The 26,246-nt window shown below is 48.4% G+C and overlaps 1 protein-coding gene across 2 annotated transcripts in view; it reads right to left on the reverse strand.

Moving 5' to 3' along the window:
• Positions 1–26,246, reverse strand: part of SLC24A3 (solute carrier family 24 member 3) — a 472,654-nt gene that overhangs the window by 18,486 nt on the left and 427,922 nt on the right. The window contains exons 9-15 of one of the 2 annotated variants that reach the window (XM_036827174.1): positions 25,056–25,109; positions 20,592–20,725; positions 18,232–18,392; positions 17,204–17,468; positions 9,494–9,660; positions 6,546–6,660; positions 5,268–5,380 (exon numbers count right to left, since the gene is read on the reverse strand). In XM_036827174.1, coding sequence (XP_036683069.1) covers positions 5,268–5,380; positions 6,546–6,660; positions 9,494–9,660; positions 17,204–17,468; positions 18,232–18,392; positions 20,592–20,725; positions 25,056–25,109 — 1,009 coding nt within the window. The remainder of the gene's footprint in view (positions 1–5,267; positions 5,381–6,545; positions 6,661–9,493; positions 9,661–17,203; positions 17,469–18,231; positions 18,393–20,591; positions 20,726–25,055; positions 25,110–26,246) is intronic. The other variant, XM_036827175.1, reaches the window with a different exon arrangement.

A 26,246-nucleotide genomic window follows, 5' to 3' on the forward strand; every position in this document is an offset into this window, starting at 1 on the left:
GCTAGAACATTTTCATCACTGCAGAAAGTCCTGTTGGGCAGGTACTGCTCTAGAGTTTTCTCTAATTAGAATTTCTCTAATTAAAGTTCCTCTAATTTTCTATGAAGACCATGAGCTATTTTTATAATCAGAGAAAACGAAGAAAAATGTAAAGTTCAGATTCGTGGACTGTAGGAAAAACCCGAGAGGTTATTTTAGGAATGGCAAAACAGCATCAAGGTGACTTGTATTGAAAGGAAGCAGGAGGCTTTAATGAGAGTGTAAACACAGTGGAAAATACTGTTCTCAGATTTAGTACAGAAAAGATGTGTTAACCAGAAGGGAGGTGGTCCACACGGGACCCAGGGAAAGGAGCTCAGAAGCAGGGTTAGTCAGTGCGCTCAGCATGGCTGGAGTGGAGGGGGCAGCTCGGGGCGGCAGAGAGACAGGCCCTACGATATGGGTGGACGCTCGGACGGCAGCAGCTCAGCAGCCCCAGTAGAAGGTTATCCAGCAAATCCCTCCTGTTTGGACTCCACTCTCAACCGGACACCCTGGACCACAGGACTCATCCGCGTCTCCACTCCTTCCTGGGTACACAGCTCAACTAATGACCTGGAGCTCCCTTATAGCTCGACGGGAACGTATGACTTATCTGGACAGTGGGTCGGGGCAGCCAGGACATGGACCACTTCCAGGCCTCATCCAGAACCGATCTGCGCCATCCTCCGTGCCCTTGCCCTCTCGGCTTTCTGAGTGGCCGCTGGAGAAGGACTCCAAGATGGTAGAACCACCTGATGGAATAAGCCTCAATCCCTGAGCTTCTGCTTGAAGCGTCCACGGGAGCTACCAGGATAGAAACATCTGCAGCGGATTTTGAGCAAGAAATAAACCTTTGTCGGGCTACCCCAGAGAGATTTTGTGGTTATTTGTAATAGAGTAGTAGCAATGCTTATTCTGAGAAATAAAATTCTAACTTGACCTTCCGTGGGGAAGGTATCAGTGCAGCAGGTCTGGTTATTCAATCCTGCTTGCCTCCAGCGGAGCCTAGAACTCTCAGGCCGATGAGAATGTGGCCCTTGGAACGTTCTTTATGTCACTGACTGACGATGTTGGTGTGTACACTGGAAGTGATGGGGCATACTGGACCAGCTTGGCAGGATGTTCCGCAAGCTTTATGATGTGTACCTGGTGTCTGTGCTGGGATTCTGAGTTCTGTGATCACGGCTGTGCATGTTGCAGGAGTGTGTCTACCTGACCAGCCCTCCAGAGAGCCTCAGACTCCATCTCCTGCACATGGCCCTGTAGTGAGGCAGGACTTGGAGGCCAGCACCTGACCTCTCTGGACATCTCCTGATGCATCTTATTTGCCTGTGGCTTTTACTCTAAACCCTTTGCTCTAATAAACCTTAGCTGCGACTATGACCTGCTGTTGAGTCCCATGAGTACTCCTGGTGAGTCAGTGAACTTGAAGGTGGTCATGGGGCTCCCCAGATACCTCCCCCATAAGATCTTTCCCCAGGAAAACAGAGCGCAAGTCATTGGGAATAAGTATGCTTTCTATCTGGCACTTGGGTGTGTTAGTACCGTCTGCTGGCATTCTAGCATATACATCAAACTCTTGTGAATTTGGTTGATGTGAGTCCATTCATCAGATTCTGACTGACAACAATGGCACTCTTAGGAATCTTGGGAAGATTATCTGGAATCCTGTGACTACCCAATGGATGATGCTCCTTCAGGGGCCAACCTGGATGACATTTCTTCAGTGTCTCTCTTACATGCCACTTAACATGTGATAAGATGAAGCAAGTTCACAGATTTAGGACGAGCTGTGACTGAGGTAGAAATAAAGGCTGTGGAGAGAGATCCCATTTGGCTGCGGTGGGGGGTGGTAGGGTCCAGGCAGGAGTCCTGAATGAAGTGGGCTTTGCGACAGACCTGGAGGGAGGAACATCATTTCAAATGGGAAGAGTGACGGGGAATGTGTGCATCTGAGTCAGGGTCTGCAGGAGGAAAGACTCCAGCAGGGGAAGCGCAGGGCACCTTCAGGGGCTGTGAGTCTGCAGGGTGCTAGCTCAGCTCTGTGCAATATCCGAGACATCAGGTGGTCAGGGGGGCATGGTGTTTCGGGAGCACTGATGGGGGATCATTGAAGGGCTGGCCTCTGGTGGGCATCTGTTTACCTTACAGTCAGCCTAGGCTAAGTGGTCCTTCTTCCTGGGCTTAGGGCCCAGGATTAAAACTCACTCCTGGGCATATACCCAGACAAAACTCTAATTCAAAAAGATACATGCACCCCTATGTTCATGCAGCACTATTTACAATAGACAAGACATGAAAGTAACCCAATGGACATCTGTCCATCGACAGATGAATGGATAAGAAGATGTGGTACATACATACAATGGAATATTACTCAGCCATTAAAAAGAAGGAAATGATGCCATTTGCAGCAACATGGATGGACCTAGAGACCGTCATACTAAGTGAAGTAAGTCAGACAGAGAAAGACAAATACCATATGATATCATTTATACGTGGAATCTAAAATACAACACAAATGAACATATCTATGAAACAGAAACAGACTCACAGACATAGAGGACAGACTTGTGGTTGCAAAGGCGGAGGGAGAATGGGGTTGGGATGGAGTGGGAGTTTGGGATTAGCAGATACAAGCTATTATATATATGCTGATAAACAACAAGGTCCTAATGTATAGCACAGGTAACTATATTCAATATCCTGTGATAAACCATGATGGAAAAGAACATGAAAAAGAATGTACATATATGTACAACCAAATCACTTTGCTGTACACTAGAAACTAGTAGAACATTGTAAATCAACTATACTTCAATAAAATAAATTTTAAAAAAATTATTAAGGGAAAAAGATGAAAAAAAAATCAACTCACCCACAAAAAAACCATTAACCTCTAACGGAAAATTGGGTAAAGGGCATAAAGAGATAATTATCCTAAAGAAGAACCCGAAAGGCCAATACATTTAAAAAAGAATATTCAGTCTCTCTGGTAATTAAAGAAAGATCAATTAAAACACAGTTAAGGGGCTTCCCTGGTGGCGCAGTGGTTGAGAGTCTGCCTGCCAATGCAGGGGACACGGGTTTGAGCCCTGGTCTGGGAGGATCCCACATGCCGCGGAGCGACTAGGCCCGTGAGCCACAGTTACTGAGCCTGTGCGTCTGGAGCCTGTGCTCCACAACAAGAGAGGCCGCGACAGTGAGAGGCCCGCGCACCGCGATGAAGAGTGGTCCCCGCTTGCCGCAACTAGAGAAAGCCCTCGCACAGAAACGAAGACCCAACACAGCCATAAATAAATAAATAAATAAATAAACCCAAAGTTTAAAAAAAAAAACAAAAAAAAAAACAGTTAAGGGCTTCCCTGGTGGCGCAGTGGTTGAGAATCTGCCTGCCAATTCAGGGGACACGGGTTCGAGCCCTGGTCTGGGAAGATCCCACATGCCGCGGAGCAACTAGGCCCGTGAGCCACAACTACTGAGCCTGCGTATCTGGAGCTTGTGCTCCGCAACAAGAGAGGCCGCGACAGTGAGAGGCCTGCGCACCGCGATGAGGAGGGGCCCCCGCTCGCCGCAACTGGAGAAAGCCCTCGCACAGAAACAAAGACCCAACACAGCCAAAAATAAGTAAATAAATAAATAATTTTTAAAAAACCCACACAGTTAAAAAAAAAACTCATGCTGCGGAATCGCTCATAAAAGTCATCAAGAACATCATTTTGTAAATCCATATACTTCGTCAGTTTGAATGTTGTCATTTTTTTATTAACTGTCAAACGAGCACCCACATGATCTGGGCCTGCCTGTCCCACAAGTGCATCTCAGGCCACGAGCCCCCAGGCTCACTCTGCTCCACTTACCCTGAACCCCTTCCTTCTCTCCAACAGGCCAAGTGCACTGTTGCCTCAGGGCCTTTGCACAGGTTGTTCCTTCTGCCTGCAATGCTTTTTGCTCTGCCCTGCCCCAATTCTCCCATGGCTGTCTCTCTCTAGTTATTCAGACTTCAACTCACAATCACCTCTTGTAAGGAGCCTTCCCAGACCCCCCAGGTAATGTAATGCGTCCTCTCTCACCACGTCATCCCGCAATTTCACAGACAGCAGAGAAGAGATCTCGGCTCCTTAGGACACGTTCTACTTCCTTCCAACTTCTTGTGCTTATCTTTACCCTCTGGTGAAACCTCTCTGCCAACAGGTAGCTTCAAATGAACAAAAAACGTGTGGCCTTTCTGCATGGATTTCAATTTCATCACTGGACACACCTTCCCTACCTGAAATAACCATGAGTGAAGCAACTCGGAGACAACCATCATCTGATAAAATGAGCCACCATATTTTCTTCAGAAAATACACTTACTGACAACACATTACACAGATAGACTGAAGCAATGCTCAGTAACACATTTAGCGAAGCACCCGACACTGGGTTGGGTGTGAAAACTTCAGAGGCATAAATAATACTGTTTTCTTCCAGATACAGAGAGAAATCTCTAACTGCAGTTTCTCCCTCCACCTTTGGACAGTGTCTGGGAGAGAAGTGCCCATGAGCAGAGGAGGGACACTTTGGGAGGCTGGGAAAGAGCCCTGAAATCTACCTGGACCGCCCGTGTCCCCCACCTGCAAATCCACCTGGAGTCACAGTCGGCTTAGCCTTGAGAAGGAGCGCGGGGGCCATCACTGTGGGGTCTGACTGTTGCCAGGTCCCTGGCAGAGACAGCATTGGGTATTTTATGCCCTTCCTTCATGAATAAAAATATTTTGCATGCCAAACAAATCCCACGGGCCAAACCTGGCCCCCCCCGGCTGTTTTTGCACAGCCCATGAGTTAAGAAGGGTTTTTACGTTTTTCATTGGTTGAAAAGATTCGAAAGAATCATAATGTAGCATGACGTGTGAAAATTATCTGAAATTCGCATTTCAGTTTCTGTACATAAAGTTGGACTGAAACAGCCACGCTCATCCACTTGCCATCATCCGTGGCTGCCTCAGGCCACCACAACAGAGCTGATGACAGCTGTGACAGAGACCGTCCGGGCGGCAAAGCCTAAAATATCTACTATCTGGCCCTCCCCAGAGACCGCCTACCGGCTCTGCTCTCAAGTCCTGAATGTTCCCACATAAGCCTGACCTCGCGAGGACCTGGCCAGGAGAATTTGCTCTCCCCTCCACGTGAGTGTTTCCACACCTCCTTTGCCCTGAGACACAGTCACAGTGGCCGAGGCCACGAAAAGCGGAAAAACCACTTACATAGGATCCGTAATCCACAGCCAGGGTCTGCAGGGCCCAGGGGAGCCCGAGGCCAATGAGGATGTCAAAAACATTGCTCCCGATGGAGTTGGACACGGCCATGTCCCCCATGCCTGCGAGGACAAGAGATTACCTGAGTGAGGGAGGTGGTCCCTGGGGGGTGCCCTGGCCCCCCAAGGACTCTCTCGAGCCCCTGGTCTGACAGCCAGAGACCCACGTGCCTGGGTCTCTCCCAGGCCATCCATCACTGTAGGATGATACAGATTGTAAAATAGTCTATTGAATACGCATTTTCCTTTTTTGTGTGCATTTTTTCAATAGAACAGAATGAAATATACATTCTATTGAACTGCTGAGCTTTACTTCAGATATGATCATCGGTTAAATGTAATTTGAAAACCAACTATGGTTCCAAAAATTCTGAAGCATCCTATAGAAAGGAATAAACTCAGCAGTCTATAAAGGGCTCCTGAGTTCACCGACCCACGGTTCACTGAACCCATGGTTCAGTGTCATCACTCATCTGCTCTACGCTGTATCCAATTCTTCTTCTAAATAACTGAGCAACATTAAGGAAAATAATGTAACCAGTAGAATTTCACAAGGACCAGTGGAGGGCACTGTGCTAAGGCTGGGAGCCACAGGTTGTGTTTGCTGAAAACCAATCTCCTCCCGCACAAATCAGGCACATAAATTAGAGTGGGGGCTGGGAGGTGCACAGCCACCTGGGTGGCATCCACCTAGGGCGGGGCAGGTAAACTGTGATCTTGGTTTTGAGGGAGGAAGGGTCTGTCATACACTGAAGAGTGACCTCTGGCAGCTGGCACTTTGAGGGGTTCTGCAGTGGGTAAACCTTAGGTCTGTCCTCTTGAAGCCTCAGTTTCCTCATCCATAAAATGCATATATGATTGTCCCTAACTCACAGAGTTGTTAAGTAAGATCATGTGCTTAAATTGCTCTGCTCAGTTGTGGCACTCAGCAAAGGTTAGCCACCATTGTCTTTATTACTGTTTTTAATAATAGAAGTAATACAACCTCCAGAGAGGATGTGGGTGCGACCTAGGAAGCGTCTCTGCCTTCCTCGAGGGCGGATCTGCTGGCTTGTTTCCTTGTTATTCTGATGCCAGGAAGCCTTTTGACCAGCATGGCACTGAAGTGGCCCAGTGCTCCTTCCCTGCTGGGATCTGGTGCCCCGGTTATTGCCCTGTGACCTCCCCCCGCCCCCCAAGTAGGAAGTCCTGCCTTCCTTTCCCAGCCCCGCCCCATTCGGGGTCCCACCTTGTCTGGCCACAATGAGGCTGGCCATGCAGTCGGGCACGCTGGTTCCGGCTGCCAGGAAGGTGATCCCCATGATGACGTCAGGAATCCCCAGCGTGTACCCGATGATCGTGACCTGGGAGAGGCGGGAAGAGGAGAGCTGAGGGCTGGCACCAGCCCCACCTGCCCGCAGACCCTCCCAGCAAAAAGCTGAAAAGTCTGCAATCTGGGCGATCTCTCTGGGTGCCACGTCTGCTCTCTGTATCAAGACAGAGGGCGAGGAACATCTCAGGGCGCAGATGGGGCTGCTGGCAGGGGACCGGGGTGCAGTTACGGAGCCCATGCTCTCCAACCAAAGACTGGCCTCTCTTACTTGTTCCTTTGGGTGAGGCAGGCGGCCTGAGAGAGGGGAAACAGGGTTTCTGGGAAAAGGCAATATAGGGACAGTATCTGAACTCAGGATGTTCCTGGGAAACCCAGAACGGATGGCTGCCATGCTGTGCTGGGAACGCAAGCGTCCACGTCCCATGCTGGCTGCACAATGAGACTTTACAGGATCTGGGAAGGGGCTGACTTACACCATCCAGCCTTGTAGGAAAAGCCCTAAGCGGCTGATTCCTTTCCTCTCTTGCTGGAAGCCTGGGGACATCATCTCTGCCCACGTCATCCTCTGCTTCACAGTGGCTTACGTTTATCTAGTACTCAGGCACTTTTGTTAGTGTTGAGTGATGTTCGTGGGCTTTAACTTATTTAATTCTCACCACAACCCCAGGGAGTAGGTGCTTATCTCCATTCTTCACACGAGGACACGGAGGCATTGCCCAAGGTCCACGCACTGGGGAGTGGCCCGGGGTGGGGGGACATTCCCACCCAGGCATTCAGGCTGTGCCCGTGGGCACTGGCAACACCTCTATTTACACAGGAGGGGTTTAGCTGGAGGAAGAACAGCTGACGGGGAGGCAGTGCTTCCATCCCATTAAATGAGCCCATTCTGGCCCCCAGTTTCCAGATGGGCAAACTGGGAGGAAAGCAGTGGGTGAGAAGGCGTGAGGAGGGGCAAGTGGCAAAAGTGAGAAGGTGGAAAGAGACCCATCCCGGGTCCGCTGGCTTCAGGAGAGGATAACGTGCAGGAGCTGAACCGACGAGGTCACTGTGGGATGCCACGCGCCCTCCCTCACTTTCTGTAAAATTACAAGAAATGTAAATGGGCTGTGGTAAGTAGCCCACTCCTCCCAGCTCCTCTGGGACCCCTGCGCTGGAGCCTGGCCTCACTCCCTCCCCGTCCAAAGGTTTGGGGGATGTTAGTTAAATCCGTAGGGATGCCTGGCTTGGTCCCTTTCAAACAGTGCTGAACTGAATTTGGAGTGGCCTCAGGTTCTCTGCTTTCCCCTCTCCAGGGAGGAAAGTGAGAGCAGAAACACAGTGTTTCTTCTGGCTGTTCTGGAGCCTTTTGTGAAATGGAGCTGCAAGCGTCCTGGCTAACCCTTGTTTTTCCTTTCTCACCCTCAGCGGGGTCTCTGCAGGAATTGGTTTGGCTCCATGGGGCTTGGCCTGGGAAGGGGCCGCTGCCCCCGCCCCCGCTGTTACTGTGGTTACCATGGTTACGGCTGAGGCTGACGTTTGGGGGAAGTGATTCTCCGGGTGGCTGGACCAGGTCTCAGGGACTTCTCCTGGTTTCCCGCTTACTCCTGGCCACTTCTCAGGGCTTCTCAGAACCTCCCCCAAAGCGGAAGGAGGCAAACAGAAGGAGGGTGAACCTAGGATCCGTCGGCTACTTTGCGTGTTAGTGGACTTCAGAGAAAACCACTGGGCCACCTGGAGTTCAGGGACACCAATGCTATTCCCCAAACCTGGCACCCAATGAATGTGTCAAATAAAAACGTCAATGAACACAGGATGAAGGAGAAACCCCTGGCTATAAGACTTGGGTTGAAAAAAAATTATCCGTTTGTCTGTGATGTTGAAGGCACGGGATAATTACGAGTTAATTGTGTCAGGTTTACACATTTGTTATTACCTCCAAAATAATCTTTTCAGAACCTTTTTTTAGCTCTTGAGTTTAATTCTCCAGAATTTATACTGCATCTCTACCTGATGCTCAAGCATGATTATATGCACATAATTTTGTCATGGCTTTTAATTTCTGCCCAACTCCAATTCTAATGAATTAGGTTCACTCCTCAGTTAGAAACCAGAGTCATAGATGGGAAGTGCACTCTGGGTGGCTGGGTTTCCTGGAAGAGCTTTGGGGCAGAGGCTCTTTTGCGCAATGGTCCCTCAATCCATGCCAATCCTTGAATCACTGTTTCAGCTTCAGAAGGGACCCTTGAGCATTCACCTGGTCCAATGACTTCATTTTCTGGTTGAAGAAACTGAGCTGAGATGAGGAGTGACTATGATGGATGGGATTGTCAGCCTCCCCATGCCTCCCACCCTTCCTCCACGCTGGCTGCCTGTGACCCTGCTGGTCTTCCCACTAGAGCGGGTGGAGTATATTTCCCCCACTCCATGGATGTCGGGCTTGGCTGATGGAGGGTGGGTGGAAGTCTCAAGCCAAGGGCCTGGGAGGCACCTGTGTTTGCCCTTGCCCTCCTGCATTCCAATGATCCACCGTGAGAAGACACTCCCCAGGTAGCCACTGGTCCAAAGAAAATGAGCACACACACAGGGAGTAGACATGAACCCCACCTGCTGCCTGAATCAAAGGTAACCATGCTGGAGCTGGAAGCAGACTGCTTAGCCAGTGCCCGCTAAGATCAGTTACTCTATGGTCTCCCTGTCGACATGTGAGCAGGAGCATAAAGTCTTGTGATTCTAAACCACGGAATTTAGGGCTGGTTGTTACACAGTGTGTTGCAGCGACAGCTGACTGATACAGTTACTGGGCTGAAATCCCTGCCCCTACTCCCCTCTGGTTAAGAGTATTTCTCTCTGAAGAGATCCGGCACTGCACGGGGTCCTGGACTCACCATCCACACCATCATGTAGGAGAAGGCTGCAATCCACAGTGTGGAGGAAGCGAAGGTCACCATAAACCACTTCTCCCAGCGGGGCTTGTTGCAGTTGGGGACAGTGAAGTACAAGACAAAGCTCAGGGGCCAGGTGAACGCCCATTTCACTGTTTCCAGTTTGCCAGCTGGGAAAACAACAAAGGCAAAAAGAAAAAAAAAAAAAAGTCAGCGAGCTACATTTCTCTGCTCCGCCCTCTGCACGGCTGTCCCCGGACATTTACATCCTAACGGAAGGCCTGTGAAATAAGCCTGACCATGTTGCTCTTTTCCCGGTAGACTCAGATGGCTTTCCACCAGCAACAAAACCAAACGGAATAAAAAGTTATCCACTGCCACCTGCTAGTCAGGCAACTGGAGCCAGGTTGGAAAGGATGAGGAGGATTCTCAGGATACAAACGGGGTGGGGGGAGAGTGAGGGGTTGGGGTGGAGGTGGGGGAGGGGAGGTAGAGACCGCCAGCTGCCTCTGGGTCCTTCTCCGGGTGGATAGGCAGCTACATCTTCCCAGATTCTAAGGCGTCAGCCGGCACAGCGCCACCTAGTGGAATTGATCAACATCCTCTGTCAACTTGCCGAAATCTTGAAAGACCATCTGAAAGCTCTCAAGGTTGTCAAAACACCGCTTGAGTGTCTGCATCCCAAGCTGCTATGGATTTGCAAATCCATAATTGCTTCCTGGCTCTAACTACTTACTGCCATGGACAAGATGATGGATCTGTCAGTGATGACCTGATCCTACCATCTCTGAGTGCTGCCTGAGTGCTGAGTATCAGACACCCATAAATGCTTATTTTGGTGACATTACCACGAGTTCTTGTAGCCTCAGATTTGAAAAACACAGTAGTTCTCCTTTGGCCATTATTACCATCCTGCTTAAGTGCTAACTCCCCTCTAAAAAGAAATATCAAGATCTCCATCTTCCAGAAAGTTCTCTGTGTGCATCCTTCTGGTCAACATCCCACCCCGCTACCACCATAGATTAGTTTTTCCTGTTCTCCAGCTTCAAATAAATGAAATCATATAGTATTTTTTTTGTGTGTCTACCTTCTTTTATTCAACATAATGTTTTCTGAGTTTCATTCATGTGTCAGTAATTCATTCCTAATTGTTCTGTAGTGTCCCATCCTGTGAATACACCACGATTTGTTTATCCATTCTTCTGTGGATGGGATTTGGGTTGTTGCCAGTTTTCAGGTATTACAAGGAAAGAGGCCGGGAGTTGTAGGAGTATTTTTGTGGGCGTGTTTCCATTTCTCTTGGGCAAAGAGCCAGGAGTAGAATTGCTGAGTCATAGGGTGGGTGTTTATTTAACTTTGTAAGAAAATGCTAAACTGTTTTCTAAAATGATTATTCCATTTTATATTCCCTCCAGAGTTAAGGAGGTATTTTTAAAATTACATTTTGAATAGTATGAATAAAATTTATTTTATAATTTTACAATTTATTTTATAATTTTATGCTAGCATCCAGCACTTATTCATACATCTCTTACCAGTCTCCAAACAGTTTCCTAAAACTATTTAAGAGGAAAACTGCAGAGTAAAGTTACACAACGCCACTTTTGGCCCCTGGTCTCCCTAGACGGCAGGGTGGTCTCTAGGGGGAGATGGGGGCTTTCTCATCAGACAGCGCTGGGTCCAGTCCCCGTTCTACCAGAGTCGAGTGCCTCAGTTACTTAAATTCCCTAAGCCTCAGTTTCCTCATCTGTAAAATGTGGACGCAGAAACACTGAGCTTGAGGGTTGCCGGCAGAATTAAATGAACTATTAGGATAGGGGTTGGGGCAACATAAGTTTGCACGTTACTGGACTCAAAACCCTCAGAATCTTTCCTGACTCCCCATTCTTTCGTTCCCCACCTCAACCCTGGCCACCTGCCCAGGGAACTCGATCTGTCTGCATCTCCCTATCCCCATGGCCTCTCCCTGGACCAGGTCCTCCATCTATGACCTGGCTGAAGACCTGGCTTCCTAAGGGGACTCCCAGCTCCCTCACCTGCCCCACCTCCATCTGCGTGCCACTGACAGCCAGAGCCTCAGAAAGCAAACTGTTCTAGAACCTTCCACTGGCTTCCAGTGCCCTCAGAGTAAAATCACATCTTCCCACAAGGCAAATCATTGACTGGTTTGGCTCCTGTCTGCCACTCTCCCTACTTACACACTCCCCTGGCTCCAAGCCTCCTTCTGTCTCAGGGACTTTGCATTTGTGGTTCCCTCTGGATAGAGCTTGTGGCTGTGTCTGTCCTGTTGAGCAGGTGACCTCCCAGCACAAATGTCACCAGACCCCTCAGATCACCCAGTCTGAGATCCCCTCCCACCCCACTCCTTGCTTTCCCATCACCTGCATTTATTTGCTTCATAGCAAATGTTTTCTATTTGAAATTAACAGGTTTATTTGTTTCCTCACTATTTTCAGTTGCCCCCAAACTAGAATATAAACTCTTCAAGAACGAGTATTTTCTCTAGCTTGCTCACCACTCTGTTTTGATGCCACGAACAGTGCAGGGCACACATCACATGCTCCATACATATTAGTATCAACAGTAATGACATAACTATGAACAATCTAATCAGACGGACCAAAGGAAACTACTTGTTTTTGAGAATCTAAGGGCATCCCACTTACAGGTGCACAATAAAGCAAAGAGAACACATTTGTAAGAAAGGAGGAGTCTCTCTCCATTAGCTGCTATGCATCTGGTTAGATTTAAGGTTTGGAGGTGGCGAGTGAACAATGAGAACACTGGCTGTGTCTGGCTGGATTACAAAGCAATGAGGCTGTCTGGGAGTTTTCTGTGAGAGGCTTTCAAATGCTGCACCATCCAGAACACGGCCAGATCCTTGGATCCCAAATGCCTCCTGGAATTCCGCACATTCCTAAACCCTGCACTGTGGTGATAAGGGATGGATCCACCTGGGGCCCTCGGCATCCCCTCACTGACCTCCCGGTCCTCCTGATGCCCTCCCAGGGGGAGGGAGAGACAGACAGACAGAGAGAGAGAGAGAGAGAGAGAAAGACTTGGTTCATTTAAAATACACACCCAATCAAAGTAACAAAGAAACACAAGAATGGGGAGAGAAATGACTTCAATCTGGCTCTGTCATTCTTCAGAAAATAAAAAAGAGAAGAAAATGAGGTCAGAACTATGACGGCGAGAGCTTAGCAAATGATATTGGTGAGGGAAAGTTGCAAGCAGTGTTAAGTTCACACTAGTGAGTTCGGAGTTTTTTTCTCTCAGCTGCTTTAAAAATTCTGACTGGACACTGGAAGGGCATTATATCTAGAAAATGGTTTTCACTATCATTAAAAATGATATGCTTTCTTTACCTTACAGCTCCACTCTGACAACAACAAAGCAGAAATTCAGAGTACCATCTGCAACAAACCTTTAAATATAATATAACAAATGTAACTCCTCAAACAAACCAAGTGATGCAGAAATGTGCTTTTTAAGTGATTTTAAGCAGCAGGAGCGTTCAGATAAGGATCGTCCATATTTTAGCCAGTCTAAATTCCCATTTCTGAACAAAGGGGTCAAAATTGTATCCCTTCTTCTTTCAGCCAGTATTTCTGGTCATTTTTCCATCTTTTGTTCCACTGTCATGTGGTCTAAATACAGCCTCCCCCGGCTCGTGGTGGGTAGGTCTATTCATTCATTTAACAAATATTTATTGAACGCCCACTACACCACTCTGTGCTGGCACTGCTCTAGGTGCTGAGGACACAGCAGTGAATTAAAAAAACAACACTTCCTCCACCTGAACCTGATGTCGCAGCGATTATGTGATGTTTTCAAAATCAGCCAGAGAGTCAGGGGACGAAGCAAGGGCGTGAGCTTAGGACTCAGCACATGGCACCCCTTTGAGCATCACGCTTCCTAAAAAGCAGAGAACTTGTTCCCAAGTTACAGTCCTTTAAAAATGTATTTTAAAACTTTTATTAATTTTTATTTTTATTGAGTTATAATTAACATACAGTATGACATTAGTTGCAGGTGCACAACATAGTGATTCAGTATTTTTATGTATTATGAAATGGTCACTGCTTTGAGACCAGTTGAGACCATACTGAGTTACAGTCCTCATCAAGCTTTTTAGGAAGCTTAATACTGTTAGATGGAGGAAAAGTCATCGCTCAGTATTGCAGACCTAGAACTAAGTATATACATTTGTTCTAATGATATAGGCAATAAAAATGCACGTTGTGTTAAAATGGAAAATATATAGAGAAAACAAAAAATAATTTCACCTAGGATAAGCATACTAATATTTTGGTGTATTTTGTTTCAGTTTGTGCTCCAGGGAAGTGCATTTACCTCCATACACATGTAACTGTTTCCCTTTCTGTCAGTCAGTAGTAAGAAGGCTTTCTTCTCATAAGAGGTAAGAATATAAGTACACTTTATATGTGTGTAGACATATAGATACATATACTATGCATAGGTATATATAATAAATACATGTATGCAACCTATATGTATGTTATATGCACATAAACATGTGTTAATATAGGTGTATATATTATATAATATACAATATGTTAAATACGTGTAAATATTTGTGTATTAATATACACTATATTAAATGTACACAGTATATAGAAACCATGTTACATGCACACATTAAATCAATCACACATGTGCACAGAGTACATATATGCACATACACACACATACACACATGTCCTATATATTCGTCTGTTTACATACGCCCACACAGTTACTTACTTGTTAATTATACACACTCTAGTCAAGCCCTGGTGGCAGAAACACAGGGAACCCAGGCCCCTGCAGGATTCCTGTGGGAGGGAAACACATCCTCACCCAGTGGAGGGGCCTTTTTCAGGCCGAAGGAACTTGGCCTGAGAGGACCCTCAAGGGCTCTCTGCTGGCCTGGGGGCCTCCACCCACTCACCACTGCGACGAAGCGGCCCTGCCCAGGGGAAGGCCTGGCCGGACACTCACCCCCAGCCTCGAATGGAGGCTCCGGGCCCGGGAACAGGGTTTCTCAGCAGCTGGTGGAGGACAGGGGGCCACACTCGGACAAGCCCATCCTCCACTTCAGAGGCAGAACCAGGCCCTGACCTAGGCTCCCTGGCGACACAGAGGAACCGTGAAGATGGCTGGTGGGACCCCGGGCCTCTAGCCCCCGCCACCCACGGTGGCCCATGGACCACCAGTATCACCTGAGGGCCTGTTAGACACGCAGATTCTCGGGCCCCACCCGGACCGCCCGAACCAGTCCCCACCCTTTGTCAAGGATGCCCAGGTGAGAAGGGCTGGTGTAGGGGGACTCAGGACCCCACTTCTGGTCTCAGCCCCTCGGGGCCCTGGGGTGAAGCCGAGACCCCTGGGGTGGCAGGACCACGCAGAGCATCCCGTCTCCTTGAAGGCCTGTGCTTCCAAAGGACAGAGGGTGCCTGACGCGGGTGCCTGAGCCCACACCTGCAGCCATGCCTCCCAACACGTGAGGAGGCCCTGGGGGCTCCACATCTGCATCCTAATCCCAGGGGCAAGGGTGGGGAGCAGGGGTTCAAGATACCCCGAAACCTCACAGTTAGGTCTGGGATGTACCTCGTCCAGGTGAGAAATAGGGAACACGTGACCCAAAGGGGGCCCTTCTGTCCCACTGAGTGATGAGGGCTGTCTGCTCTCACACACGTGGCTCTGATGTTTTCCTGGAGGGGTGCACGTGGGCTCCTGGGCTCCGGGGCCAACACAGCGCCAGCCACTTACAAACTCGTCAACTGGCCTCACGGCTTCCTTCGTCAGGGTAAGACTTTAGCCAAGTCAGCACTCCTGGAGCTTGGTTGTGGGCTACTGATGGTGAACTCTAAAAACAAGGGCTGGGGGAGGCGGAATTCCAGGTGTGGCCCCCAAGGTCCGTGCCCCAGTTTTCACAGCCTGCGGGAAGGATGAACCACCCGCCCTAACTGTGCTAGGCTCTAGGGCAGAGCTGACCTCCAGACGGGCAGGTCATGACCCATCACGGGAGCCCTCGGAAGCAGAAGGGGAGGCTAGAGGGGAGTGTGGGGACGACCAGACACAACACACGGTGCTGGTTTGCTAGACGAGGGGCCACGGGAGCAGAGGGTGGTGGCCTTGGCGCAGGGAGCAGCCCCGGTGACAGCCACGAGGAGGAGACAGACTCAGCCCTGCAACCACCAGGAACCCACTCCTGCCAGGAACCCGAGTGTGCCGGGGCCTCTAGGAAGGACCACAGCCCTGCCCACCCCCCTCCATCACGGCCCTGTGAGCCTCGGAACACCCAGCCAGGCCACGCCGGACTTCTGACCCCCAGAACCCGACCAAACCAACCAGTTTAAGCCACGAGGCTTGTTTTCATTTGTTACAAAGCAATAGAAAATGAACACAAGGCCTTACGAAGGAGGAGCGGGGGGTCTGGTTATTTCGTCCTTAACATGTATTTGTCCTGGGCGATAGGAATGTTGCCAAGAAATGTTGCCAAAGGTGGAAAAAAGGATAAAGAGACAGGATAGTGTTTTCTAGCAAGATAACCTATTAACAAGTAATGATTTAACCCTGGGTGGGCGATTCTGGAGTTTGGGGTCTAGGAATCTGGGTGGGTATTTTCTAGTTAGTTTTGGTCAGCCCTTGACCAGGTCGAGATCTCAGGAGCCCTGAGGGGGTCCCGGCACCCCCCTGAGCTTTACCTGCTGTCCCTGGACACAAAAAGGGGCACAGAAGGACCCTGCATCCAAAAGTAACACGCGACTCTGCTACCCTGTGCCCACGCCTCACCATTAAACGGCCTTTCACGTGGAACCTGCACTCCCACCTGAAAACCTACAGCCCCCATCCATCCCAACACCTCAGAGAAGACACACAGGCTAATTAAGCTTCACACACTTAGCAATGAATGCGAATTGGACCATTGCACTCTTTCTTGAAAGAGCCAGAAACTTCTGGAAGGTCTAGCAGAATTCTTTGGGTTTGGTCCGCCCGTTCCCCTAATGGGTAGGGCTGGGGGACAAGGCTGCGGGAACAGCCAGGTCTTTGTTGGAGGCAGCAGTCGGGGGAGAAGGACACTGCCCTGGTGGCCGGGGTCCTGAAAGCTTTACCAGCCTCCACCTGTGTCTCCACCCGTCAAGGAGCCGGGAGATTCCATGGGCCAGCGCCGCGGTGTGATTTAGGCACTTTCTACCCAGGTGTGCATCCCCTGGGGTGCCCACCCTGGAAATAGCAGGTCCTGGGACAGGTGGGGCCTGAACGGGGATGAGGGAAGAGCAAAGGCCGCCTGGGAGGGCTGCTGGCCCCCCAGGGCTGGCTTTGCCAGGACAGCCTCCCACCAACCACAACGGGGTGGGTGAAGATGGGTGAAGCCCTTCTCCCCACAGCACCACGTGCCTGGCCAACAGGGTCACGGGCTTCCCTCCTTAGCTCCAGGGGGCCTCGAGGAACAGCTGAGAGAGAGCCTCCTTGAAATGCCCACATTTCAACCCATGACCGAGTGTCACCATCTTGGTCATCTTTGGATCCCTTACAGTAGAGTCTTATCCGCTGTAAAAATTAATGTAAATATTTCTACGTCATACAGAGATATTTCCTTGAATTTAATATGAGGAAGGTCACCCAAGTCAAGGGCATCAACTCAGTGGCCTCAAAATAGCTCCAGACCCCAGCCCAGCCCAGCCCAGACGCGGGACCGCTTACAGGGGGGGTCGAACGGCGTGTACGGCCCTTCCTCGTCCTCCTCGTCCTCCTCCTCCTCGTTCTCGTCGTTCTCGTTGTCTTCGTTCTCATTCTCCGTCTCGTTGCCGGCCTCAGCAACAACGTCGTCCCCCCGAGTCCCGTTCACGCCTCTGTCCAGGGCGCTGCTGGGCCCCATCCCGTTCTCCACCGTGTGCTTGATCGGGATTTTGATGGCCACCTCGGATTCCCCATTGGCATAAGCCCTGCTGTTTATCAGTCTTTGTCTCTGGAAAAAGAAAGGCACGTTCTAATACGGCCAGAGGGGCTGCAAATCCTCACACCCAGAACACCAGCTATTGGGATGTTTCCCAGTCAGCTGGCAGGGAGGTGCTTCCAGAAGACTCTGCAGAGAAGTTCTAAGGGACTCCTCAAAGTAATAACCAACTCTGGGAGGAAGGATTAATCTTTATGACCCACTGGAACTTGCAAATCCCTTCAGAGGAGAATTCCCATGTCTCAGATGGGCACTGCTTTCCTGTCAGGGTTCTTGATTCCCTGTGTGCTGGGGTATTAACGTTCTCCTCCAGATTGTAGGAATTCCTCGGTCCATATGTGAGAAAGCCATACACATGTGTTTGGATTACTGTATCAATAAGGCTGCCATTCCGGAGAAAGGAACACCCAGGAAAATTCAGGTCAGAGACTCTGCATTACTTTAAACTAGGGTAACCTTGATTTAGCAACTACTTCTGTGCATTCACATTGGAGAGCTTTATTGAGATAGAAGATAAAAAGAAGAAGGTAGGTAGAAGGGATAGAAGAGTTTTTCTGTATAACTGGGAGCTGGACCATGTCTCTGGACATGTGGAGGGAAGAGCAAGGACCAAGATGCACAGCTGGTCCAGAGAGCAAAGATGTTGGGAAATGGCTGCGGGATATTATTGTGCGAAACACTGAGGTAGGTGCTTCTACATTCAGACCAGGAAACTTTCTCCCCTTCCCAGTTTCCCACCCCGTCCACGGCAGATGGACTGTGCTTTCCCAGATACCTCATTGATCAACATGCGACTGGCCATGGAGAGTCGAGTCTTGGGGGGAAAGTGGCTGGTGATCATGATTCGAAGACCAGCCTCAGAGAAAGAAAGCTGGTGTGGGTAGGCCGACAGCAGCTCATCTACCATGATCACTGACGCTTTGCGGTGGAAATTGGCTGGGAAAATTAAAAACATAAAATAAAAATAACATTGAGGCTAGGAGCAGGAAAGAGGTATTCATTCACCTTCCTTCCATTCCTTTCTTTCCTGCTCTCTCTCTTCTATCTTCCTTCCCTCCCTCCTTTCCTTCTTCCTTTTCATCCATCCAATCACCCATCCATCCATCCAATCATCCATCCATCCATCCATCCATCCATCTAATCATCCACCCATCCATTCATCCACCCATCTGACCATTCATCTATCCATCCATCCATCCAATCATCCATCCATCCATCCATCCAATCATCCATCCATCCATCCATCCATCCATCCATCCATCCATCCATCCAATCATCCATCCATCCATTCGTCCACCCATCTGACCATTCATCTACCCATCCATCCATCCAATCATCCATCCATCCATCCATCCAATCATCCATCCATCCATCCATCCATCCATCTGACCATTCATCTATCCATCCATCCATCCAATCATCCATCCACGATCCAATCAACCATCCATCCATCCGTCCATCCATCCATCCACCCATCCATCCATTCATCTATCCTCCCACCTACCCATCTATCCTTCCTCCTTCCCTCCCTGCCTCCCTCCCTCCCTCCCCCACTTCCTTCCTCCCTTCCCTCCTCCTTCCTTCCAACCACCCACCCAACCATCCATCCAACTATTCATCCATCCTGGAAAGGTTGTCATGATCAAAATTTGAAGAAGAGTTAAAATCTGCTTTCTACGGGGCTCATCAATACCTCTTTGAAATGACCTGAAACAATTTAAGAGTCCTTCACTAACATGGTGAAAATAAGTGATAACATAAGAGAATCCCCCTTTGTCCTCAAAGGATTCTTTTCCTGCTGCTCATATCTGGGGCATAGGAAAGACCCCAATAGTCTTTAGTAGCACTTTATGCCCTTCAAATGTCACCAGTGCTCATTCTGAGCTGTTAAAAGCTGCAGAATTGACATTAGTCCAGGTGGAGGACATGGCGGGGGGATACTCACGTTGCTGCAGCCCAGCCTGTGAGCAGGGCTGACCGGGGGCTAGGGGTGGGGAGCTGGGCTCGAGTCCAGAGGGGGCTTAGGGCAAATCTTGCGTCAGGATCTGCTGGCAGGCCTGAAAATAACTTCCGCCATGGCCCAAGCCCCTCTCTGTGGGTGCTGCAATACGAGCACACAGCTCACGGGTACCTGGCCAAGGCCTCACTCCTGTTCTCCAGGCCACTAAACCATGAAATGATCTCTGGAAACACTGACTAATAATATGTAGCTCTCTTTGGTTTCCTAAGAGTATTCCTTTCATGGTTATGAACTACCCTGAAGAGAAGAAACTAAATGAAATCCTTATGTGGGATGGCACTGAATACTCATAAGTCTTTTGTTCACCATGCATATAATTAGTGAGAAAAGTATATCAAATAATTGATTTTCAATTTCTAATAATTACCCACAGATTTCAAACTTAGATATGTATTTGAGAATAATCTATAGATTTTCTTATTTCTTTTGTTTTGCCTGAAAAGCAAACAAAATGGGACTGAGAAGAAATGAACCCACACATTTCAAGGGGAAAGTTAAAAAGAAATTAAATGAAAAATGAAACGCATTCTAGGCAAACATAAATGATAATTTTCCATGTTCCTCGAAGAAAGAAAATTAATAGAGAGCACTGTATTATCTCTTTGTATATCAGCTGCTTAATAAGCATCTATTGAGTGTAAGCATTACTTTGGGGAAAAAAAGGGTAATTTTCTCTGTCATTTTGCAGCAGCTCGGAAACTGAGGTAATGTAGCCTGAAAGTGAATTTGGATATAATAATATGCTAATAACAACTCTAATTAATGGAGTATTCTGCAGACTTTATCTCCTTAACTTGTTACAAAAGTTACCCTCATTTTGCAGAAGAGGAAACTGAGGCTCAGAGGGGTTAAGTAACTTGCTTCATGGTCACTCAGTCGGAATGTGACAGAGTCAGCACCCTGACACCCACGGCCTCCTCTCCTTTACCATCGCCCCACTTGCCCTGTATCACCCCCAGCATGTTTGGTCCAAGAACTTCCACTGGCTTTCGGAGGTTGCCCATCACCAGGATGAACCTGCTCCCCCCCGATGCAGCGAGGGAGGGAGGGAGGCCTCCCCGGGGGCAGGCACACCCTCTGGGGCCTGGCGGGGGGACGCAGCCCCCCGGGGTTACCTCTCTTGAGTAGCACCACGGTGGCGTCGCAGTTGCTGCTGTCGTCAATTTCAGCGTTGTTGGCCAAGCCATTGACCATGTTTCCCGCACCCTTGGTCCTCCTCTCGAAGCACTGGTGTATGCAGGCGTTGTATCTGGACACGGCCATGTGCGGAAAGAGCCCATCAGCACGGCCGTAACTGCCTCCCCGGCTCCCAGCTCCCCGCAGCTCCCCGAGCCTGGACGCCTGTGGGGGACCCTGTGCCTTAAGTTATTAGATTATGTTATCATCCTGTTTCCCCCAGAATATACAACCTGCCCATTTCCCAACTTGAGAATATACGGTTAAGTGAAAATAAAGCCAACATCACATAGATACATAGGGACACACTGCTTTCTCTGCAGAGTCTTCCAGGTCAGCGGGGGGACCTCTGGGATTGAGTTCCCTTACTCGGGGTCTGTGCGTGGAAGGGCTGTTGTGAGACTCAGAGGGATGGGCAAGGTCTCCCTCCTCTGGGCCAGGTCCCCAGGGCCTTTGCTGTCAGGGGCATGCTTGGTGGAGGAAGGTCAAGGCATCACGTCCGTCTCTGCTGCTACCCCGGGCTGTGTATCACGGTCCACGTGTACAGGCGGGCTGGCTGTCGAGGTCTCTGTCTGCCTTTGGTTTCCTGAGGTCATAGGCTGGGAGCCTGGGAATGTTTGTCACTGTTGTGCCATAATTCCAGGTCTGCTGCGCCCTTGGCTTTATGAAAAAATTCTGGGCTATGATTCTCCAGAACGATTGAGTGAAAAAGAATCAAAACATTGTGCAGTGCTTCTTCCATGTGTGTTGGAAGGGAGGAAGCTTAGTCAAGTTCCTGGGATGTTTTGGCAGGTAAATGTCCTGGTCCCTTTATCGCTGGTATTAGAAGACTCCCATAGAGGAATCCTAGGAAACTCACTGGCTTTTAAAATATTTATGACATTTATGAGATGAAAATAAAACTATAAAAATGATATTTCTGAGACCATTGACAATCTGAACACTGACTGGATACCTACTCATATCAAAGCATTAGCGTTCTTTTAGTTGTGATCATGGTGGTTAGGTGAAAAATGAGTCCTTTAAGAGACATGCACTGACATTTGGGTAGGTGAACTGACATGATGTCTGGGGCTTCAGGTCACGTGGGGGGAGGGAAACGGCTGGGGGTGTGAGTGGAGGAAGCTAGTTCATGGTTGTAGGGCTCCTGGCGAGCACGCGGGGTGTGTCATGCTAGTCTGCTGACTGCTTTGCACGGTCAACATTCTTCTTAATGGAAAGGCCTCCCCACTTTCTTTCTCTCCCCTCCTGATGGGGCTCTAGGGGAGACGTGGTGTTTCTGGCATGTTGACTCAGAATCCACTTTCCCCACAGAAATACTGACACACCTGGGTGTTTGCTTTAAAAGTTAGCAACTGTGTGTTATACATTTATTTGGATTTGGATAATAGGATAATAATACTATGTATCGTATTATTATAAGCGCTTTCTTGGAAGCAGATATTGGTTAATTACTTAACTCTTCCATCATGTTCCGTCCCACAAACACCCTTTCAGGTAGGAAGCATTGTTCATTCTGTTTTTAGAAGCAGAAACTGAGACTCAAAATGACTGAATCACCTGGCCCAGGTCCCATGGCTGGGGCTGCACAGGAAGCACTTGATCTTAACCACCAGACCACACTGCCTCATCTGGGGACCAAACCCCAGAGAAGTGACCCAGCAGTACAGAAATCAACCCTCGCTGAGGCCGGGTATGCCTCAGGCTCCCGTAAGGTTTCTACCTGTTGGGCCAAACTGGAATTGCTTTTTGACCTTCAGACAGAATGTTTAACGTCATTTTAAAGCCATCTACCCAGGAGGCAGCTGATGATTCTAATACATGCTGTTTTTAACGGCTGCTGCTCTGTTTTATATTTTTAATTGAATGTTTTAAATTTTGTGCTTGCACCCTGAAGCTATTTTATTATGAAGCATGCAATTTTATAAATCAGATTTTATAAAACCCAGTGATTAAAGCCTCTGATTATGGAGCGGGATGGCTAAAGAGCAGAGATTTCAATTTAGAACTTAGGACTAGAATTTATGCAGAAAATTCCACGAGCACAGTAGCTGCCTTTCCCCGGTCTATTTGTATCCTGCTGGTCTGAACAGCTGGGAGGTTGGTAAAGCTGAAGCATCAGCAGAAACACACCTCATTAGCTTTCACACTGGGCATGGTTTGGGGTAGGGAGATTGTTCACTATGTTATCTTTATGTCCACGTGCCCCGCTGGCAACTCATGGGCATTACGATGGCTCAGTAGAGGGGTACTGTGGTCACAGAATGCACGCTAGCAAAATTCCTCAATCTTCCTTCTTTTTAGATGAAAACCACTTTTTGAAGACCTCCTTATTCCGTGTAGCCCCTGGTGAATTCAGTATGACACATGCTTTCATCTAAATTCAGATTTAAAACCCTAGATCCACGTTGGTCTTATAGCAGACACTCAGCCAATTCTCTGGAATAATTGAAGGATCCACCTTTTCAAAAGGGAATATGAGAGCTCTTGACTCTTTGGGGTCTCAAAGCATCAAAATGTAAAAAAAAAAAAAAAAAGGTGAAATAAAAAATGCTGAAAGAAGACGTCTATTGTTGAGGCTTCCTGACTGTGGCACCAATTCCCCAGTAGTTTTGCTCTTTGAGAGAAAGAGGAGCAAGTTGGCTCCTTCCATCTTTAAAGGCTTTTCCTTGGAATCTAGAAACTGTGGAAAACTTTTGGGCCAACTCTGGTTTTCATGGGAGCTGATGTATTGGGATGCTTAAATGGAAGGTGATTTGCGGTGAAAGTATCTGGTTTCTTTGTTTGCTACCTCATGGTAACTCCACACCAGGATAAGTTTGGGTAAGGTTCTATTCTATCAGTAGAAATGTCCTCTTCCAGTCACACGACCCAGTGACAGGGTCCACACTGACTGTGGGACAGCTCCTGAGGTGGAAACTGGGTGCTATATTGAGCGGAATGGCAGCAGATGTCTTACAGCCCACCCTGGCTGTCGGTCAAGCCAGCTCCTACCTTCACTGTTCCTGTGACGTTTGTCAGTGGCCACACTGATTTCTCCCAACGGGCTCTCGGCCACCAGAATTAATCTCTGTCAGGCCTCAACAGCAAGGAAAACTTGACATGTCAAGTGCAGACTGCTACCCGATGGGTCCAAATGGGCAGTTTCTGAGAGCGGTCTACTGCCCTGCGTCCTAGAGAAGGTGGTCACTCCTGCAGTCACATAGGCTGGGGAGAGTATGGACTAACTTAGAGCAAAAGGAGCAGCTCCTGTGGGGCAGGAATCTGCAGCACAGAATATCTCTGCACCACTGACAAGCTCCTCATCTCCATGGCACTCAGCAAAAAGATGAACTGGCAGCTTCCAACCACGGTGCTTACATTTTACACTAGAGTATGGGAAACATCAGCAACATAACTCCTGATACAGGTGGTAAGCCGTCCAGACTCCAAGGGGGACAAGAATGCATGACGTGGTGGTTTTAAATTACATCCACACATTCTGTGACACTCCTCTCTTCAAAAGGCAAAGCAGACCCGTTGAGTGAGGACTGGACTGAGCGACTCGTTTCTAATAAACAGAACACGGCAGTAGTGACGGTGTGTGACTTGTGAGACCAGATCATAAGAGGTGTTGCTGGGTCCTTCCTGCTCTCTCTTGAATCACCTGCTCTGTTGGAAGCCAACTCCCAGGTGTGGGGACAGTAGAGTGGCCCTGAAGAGAAGCCCACGTGGTGAGGAACTGGGGCCTCCAGCCAACGACCAGCACCTACTCACCAGCAGCGTGAGTGGGCCGTCTTGGAGCCCCAAATGGATGACAGCCACCCTGGACAACCTCTTACTTATAATCCCATGACAGTCCCTGAGCTAGCACCCTCCAGTTCAACTGCTCCTGGATGCTTAACTCTCAGAAACTGTACAAGATAATACACATTTATGGTTTTAAGCCATTAAGTTTTGTGGTCATTTGTTAAGCGGCAATAGCTGACTAATACAATACGAATAATGGAAGTCTGTAGATATTTGATCCATGGTTTTAGTTATCTCTTATCTAGCTCTGGTCCCATCTTCCCTCCACCTATATGGAAACATAACACATTGAGCTTTACCTCCTTTCTTGTTATGAAAGTGAGCGAAAAAACAGCCAAAAGGTAGGCTGCCAGGTCCTGAAGCGGGGCAAGGGTTTGAGAGATTTCTCAAATGAAACCACGAAGCTTTGATTCTATCATACATTTGGGATGGAAGGGTCTATGCTTCTGCTGTAAGTCGAGATTGCATTGATTCCTAGCAGGCTGCCCAGGGAGCCAAGTGAGCCTCTGATGACAGGTACCCGCCCTGTTCCCTGTTCCTCTGCCCACATTATCACATAACGCTGAGTGTAGGAAAGAGTTTTGGGAGAGAAACTAAGAAAGTATTTTACTTACTTCATTATGACAATGTAGATGAGATACATCAGCACGAGGACTAAAGACTCCCACCTGTGGACAAACCAAGAATGGTCAGTTAACAGAAGCCGCCCTAGACAGGTGTGCCATACTCCAGGTCCTCTCAGACACATGTGTGATGTGAACGGCAGCTCAACCTGCCAAGCACGGCAAGCATGAGGCAGACGTGCAAACAAGTTCCACATATTTCCTGGTCTGCAGACATTTCCTAGGCTGTATCCAGGTTTTCAGGATCTTTCTCTTCCTCCCCTACTTCAAAAGAAAATGCTCCCTCTTCTCTGTTACTCGCTCACCCCAAAGAATATTTTGAACCCAGCAAGCCTTCTATAATGTTGCTGAATATAGGGGTATGTGTATAAATCTGACCACAGCTTAATCATTCACTAAAACTATTCAGATACAGTTACAAAGGGCAAACTAGAGGAATTGATAAGGGCAACCAAGGGATTGTTAGGTACATCAGAGCAAGGCATGTGTAGAGACAGGGAGAAGGAGAGGGAAAGGAAGAAGAGTTGGGGGGGAGGGGAGAGGAGGAGGGAGGGACAGAGGGGGAGAGAGACAGACACCTTGGGCAGGGAGGTGCTAGCAGGAAGGATTAGCATGAATGAGTGGGAAAATGGTCAAGAGAAAGAAAGAAAGAAAAATAATGAAACCTTCTGGAATGTACCTTGAACTTCTGATACTTTGAATACTTCCTCTGTTTTCTTTATTTTAGTAACTTTCAGTTAAAAAGCAAGGGAACTTGATTTCTAGGTTCCTCTTTAGCTGTAGAATTTAATTAGTTAATTGAGGGAGTAATTTTGGCTTCAAGAAAAGGTTGCTGGAGGATGGTCTATGCAGAAGTTCTAGGTTATAGCTTTCCTTTGCTTTTTCAAGTTCCATGTCTGGAAACTGATCCTGGGGAAATATGTGATCAAACGTAAAAAGGAGGCACACACAGGGTTTTTGTTGCAGTGCTGTTTTATAAAAATGAAGTGTTAGAAAGAAGCAAGGCGGTTATCAGATGAAGGACTGGATACGTGAGTTATGGTATGTCCACAGGACAACGAGCTACCATGCATTGGCTGAGAATGATTCTGCAGATACGCACAACCACAGAGGTGGTTCTCTGTCATCCTGTTCAGTGTTTCTGCAGCATCTGAAGTTGATTGCCCACCCTCTTCACAAGAC

The sequence above is a fragment of the Balaenoptera musculus genome, chromosome 15 (assembly GCF_009873245.2).
Source record: "Balaenoptera musculus isolate JJ_BM4_2016_0621 chromosome 15, mBalMus1.pri.v3, whole genome shotgun sequence".
Classification (NCBI taxonomy): Eukaryota; Metazoa; Chordata; class Mammalia; order Artiodactyla; family Balaenopteridae; genus Balaenoptera; species Balaenoptera musculus.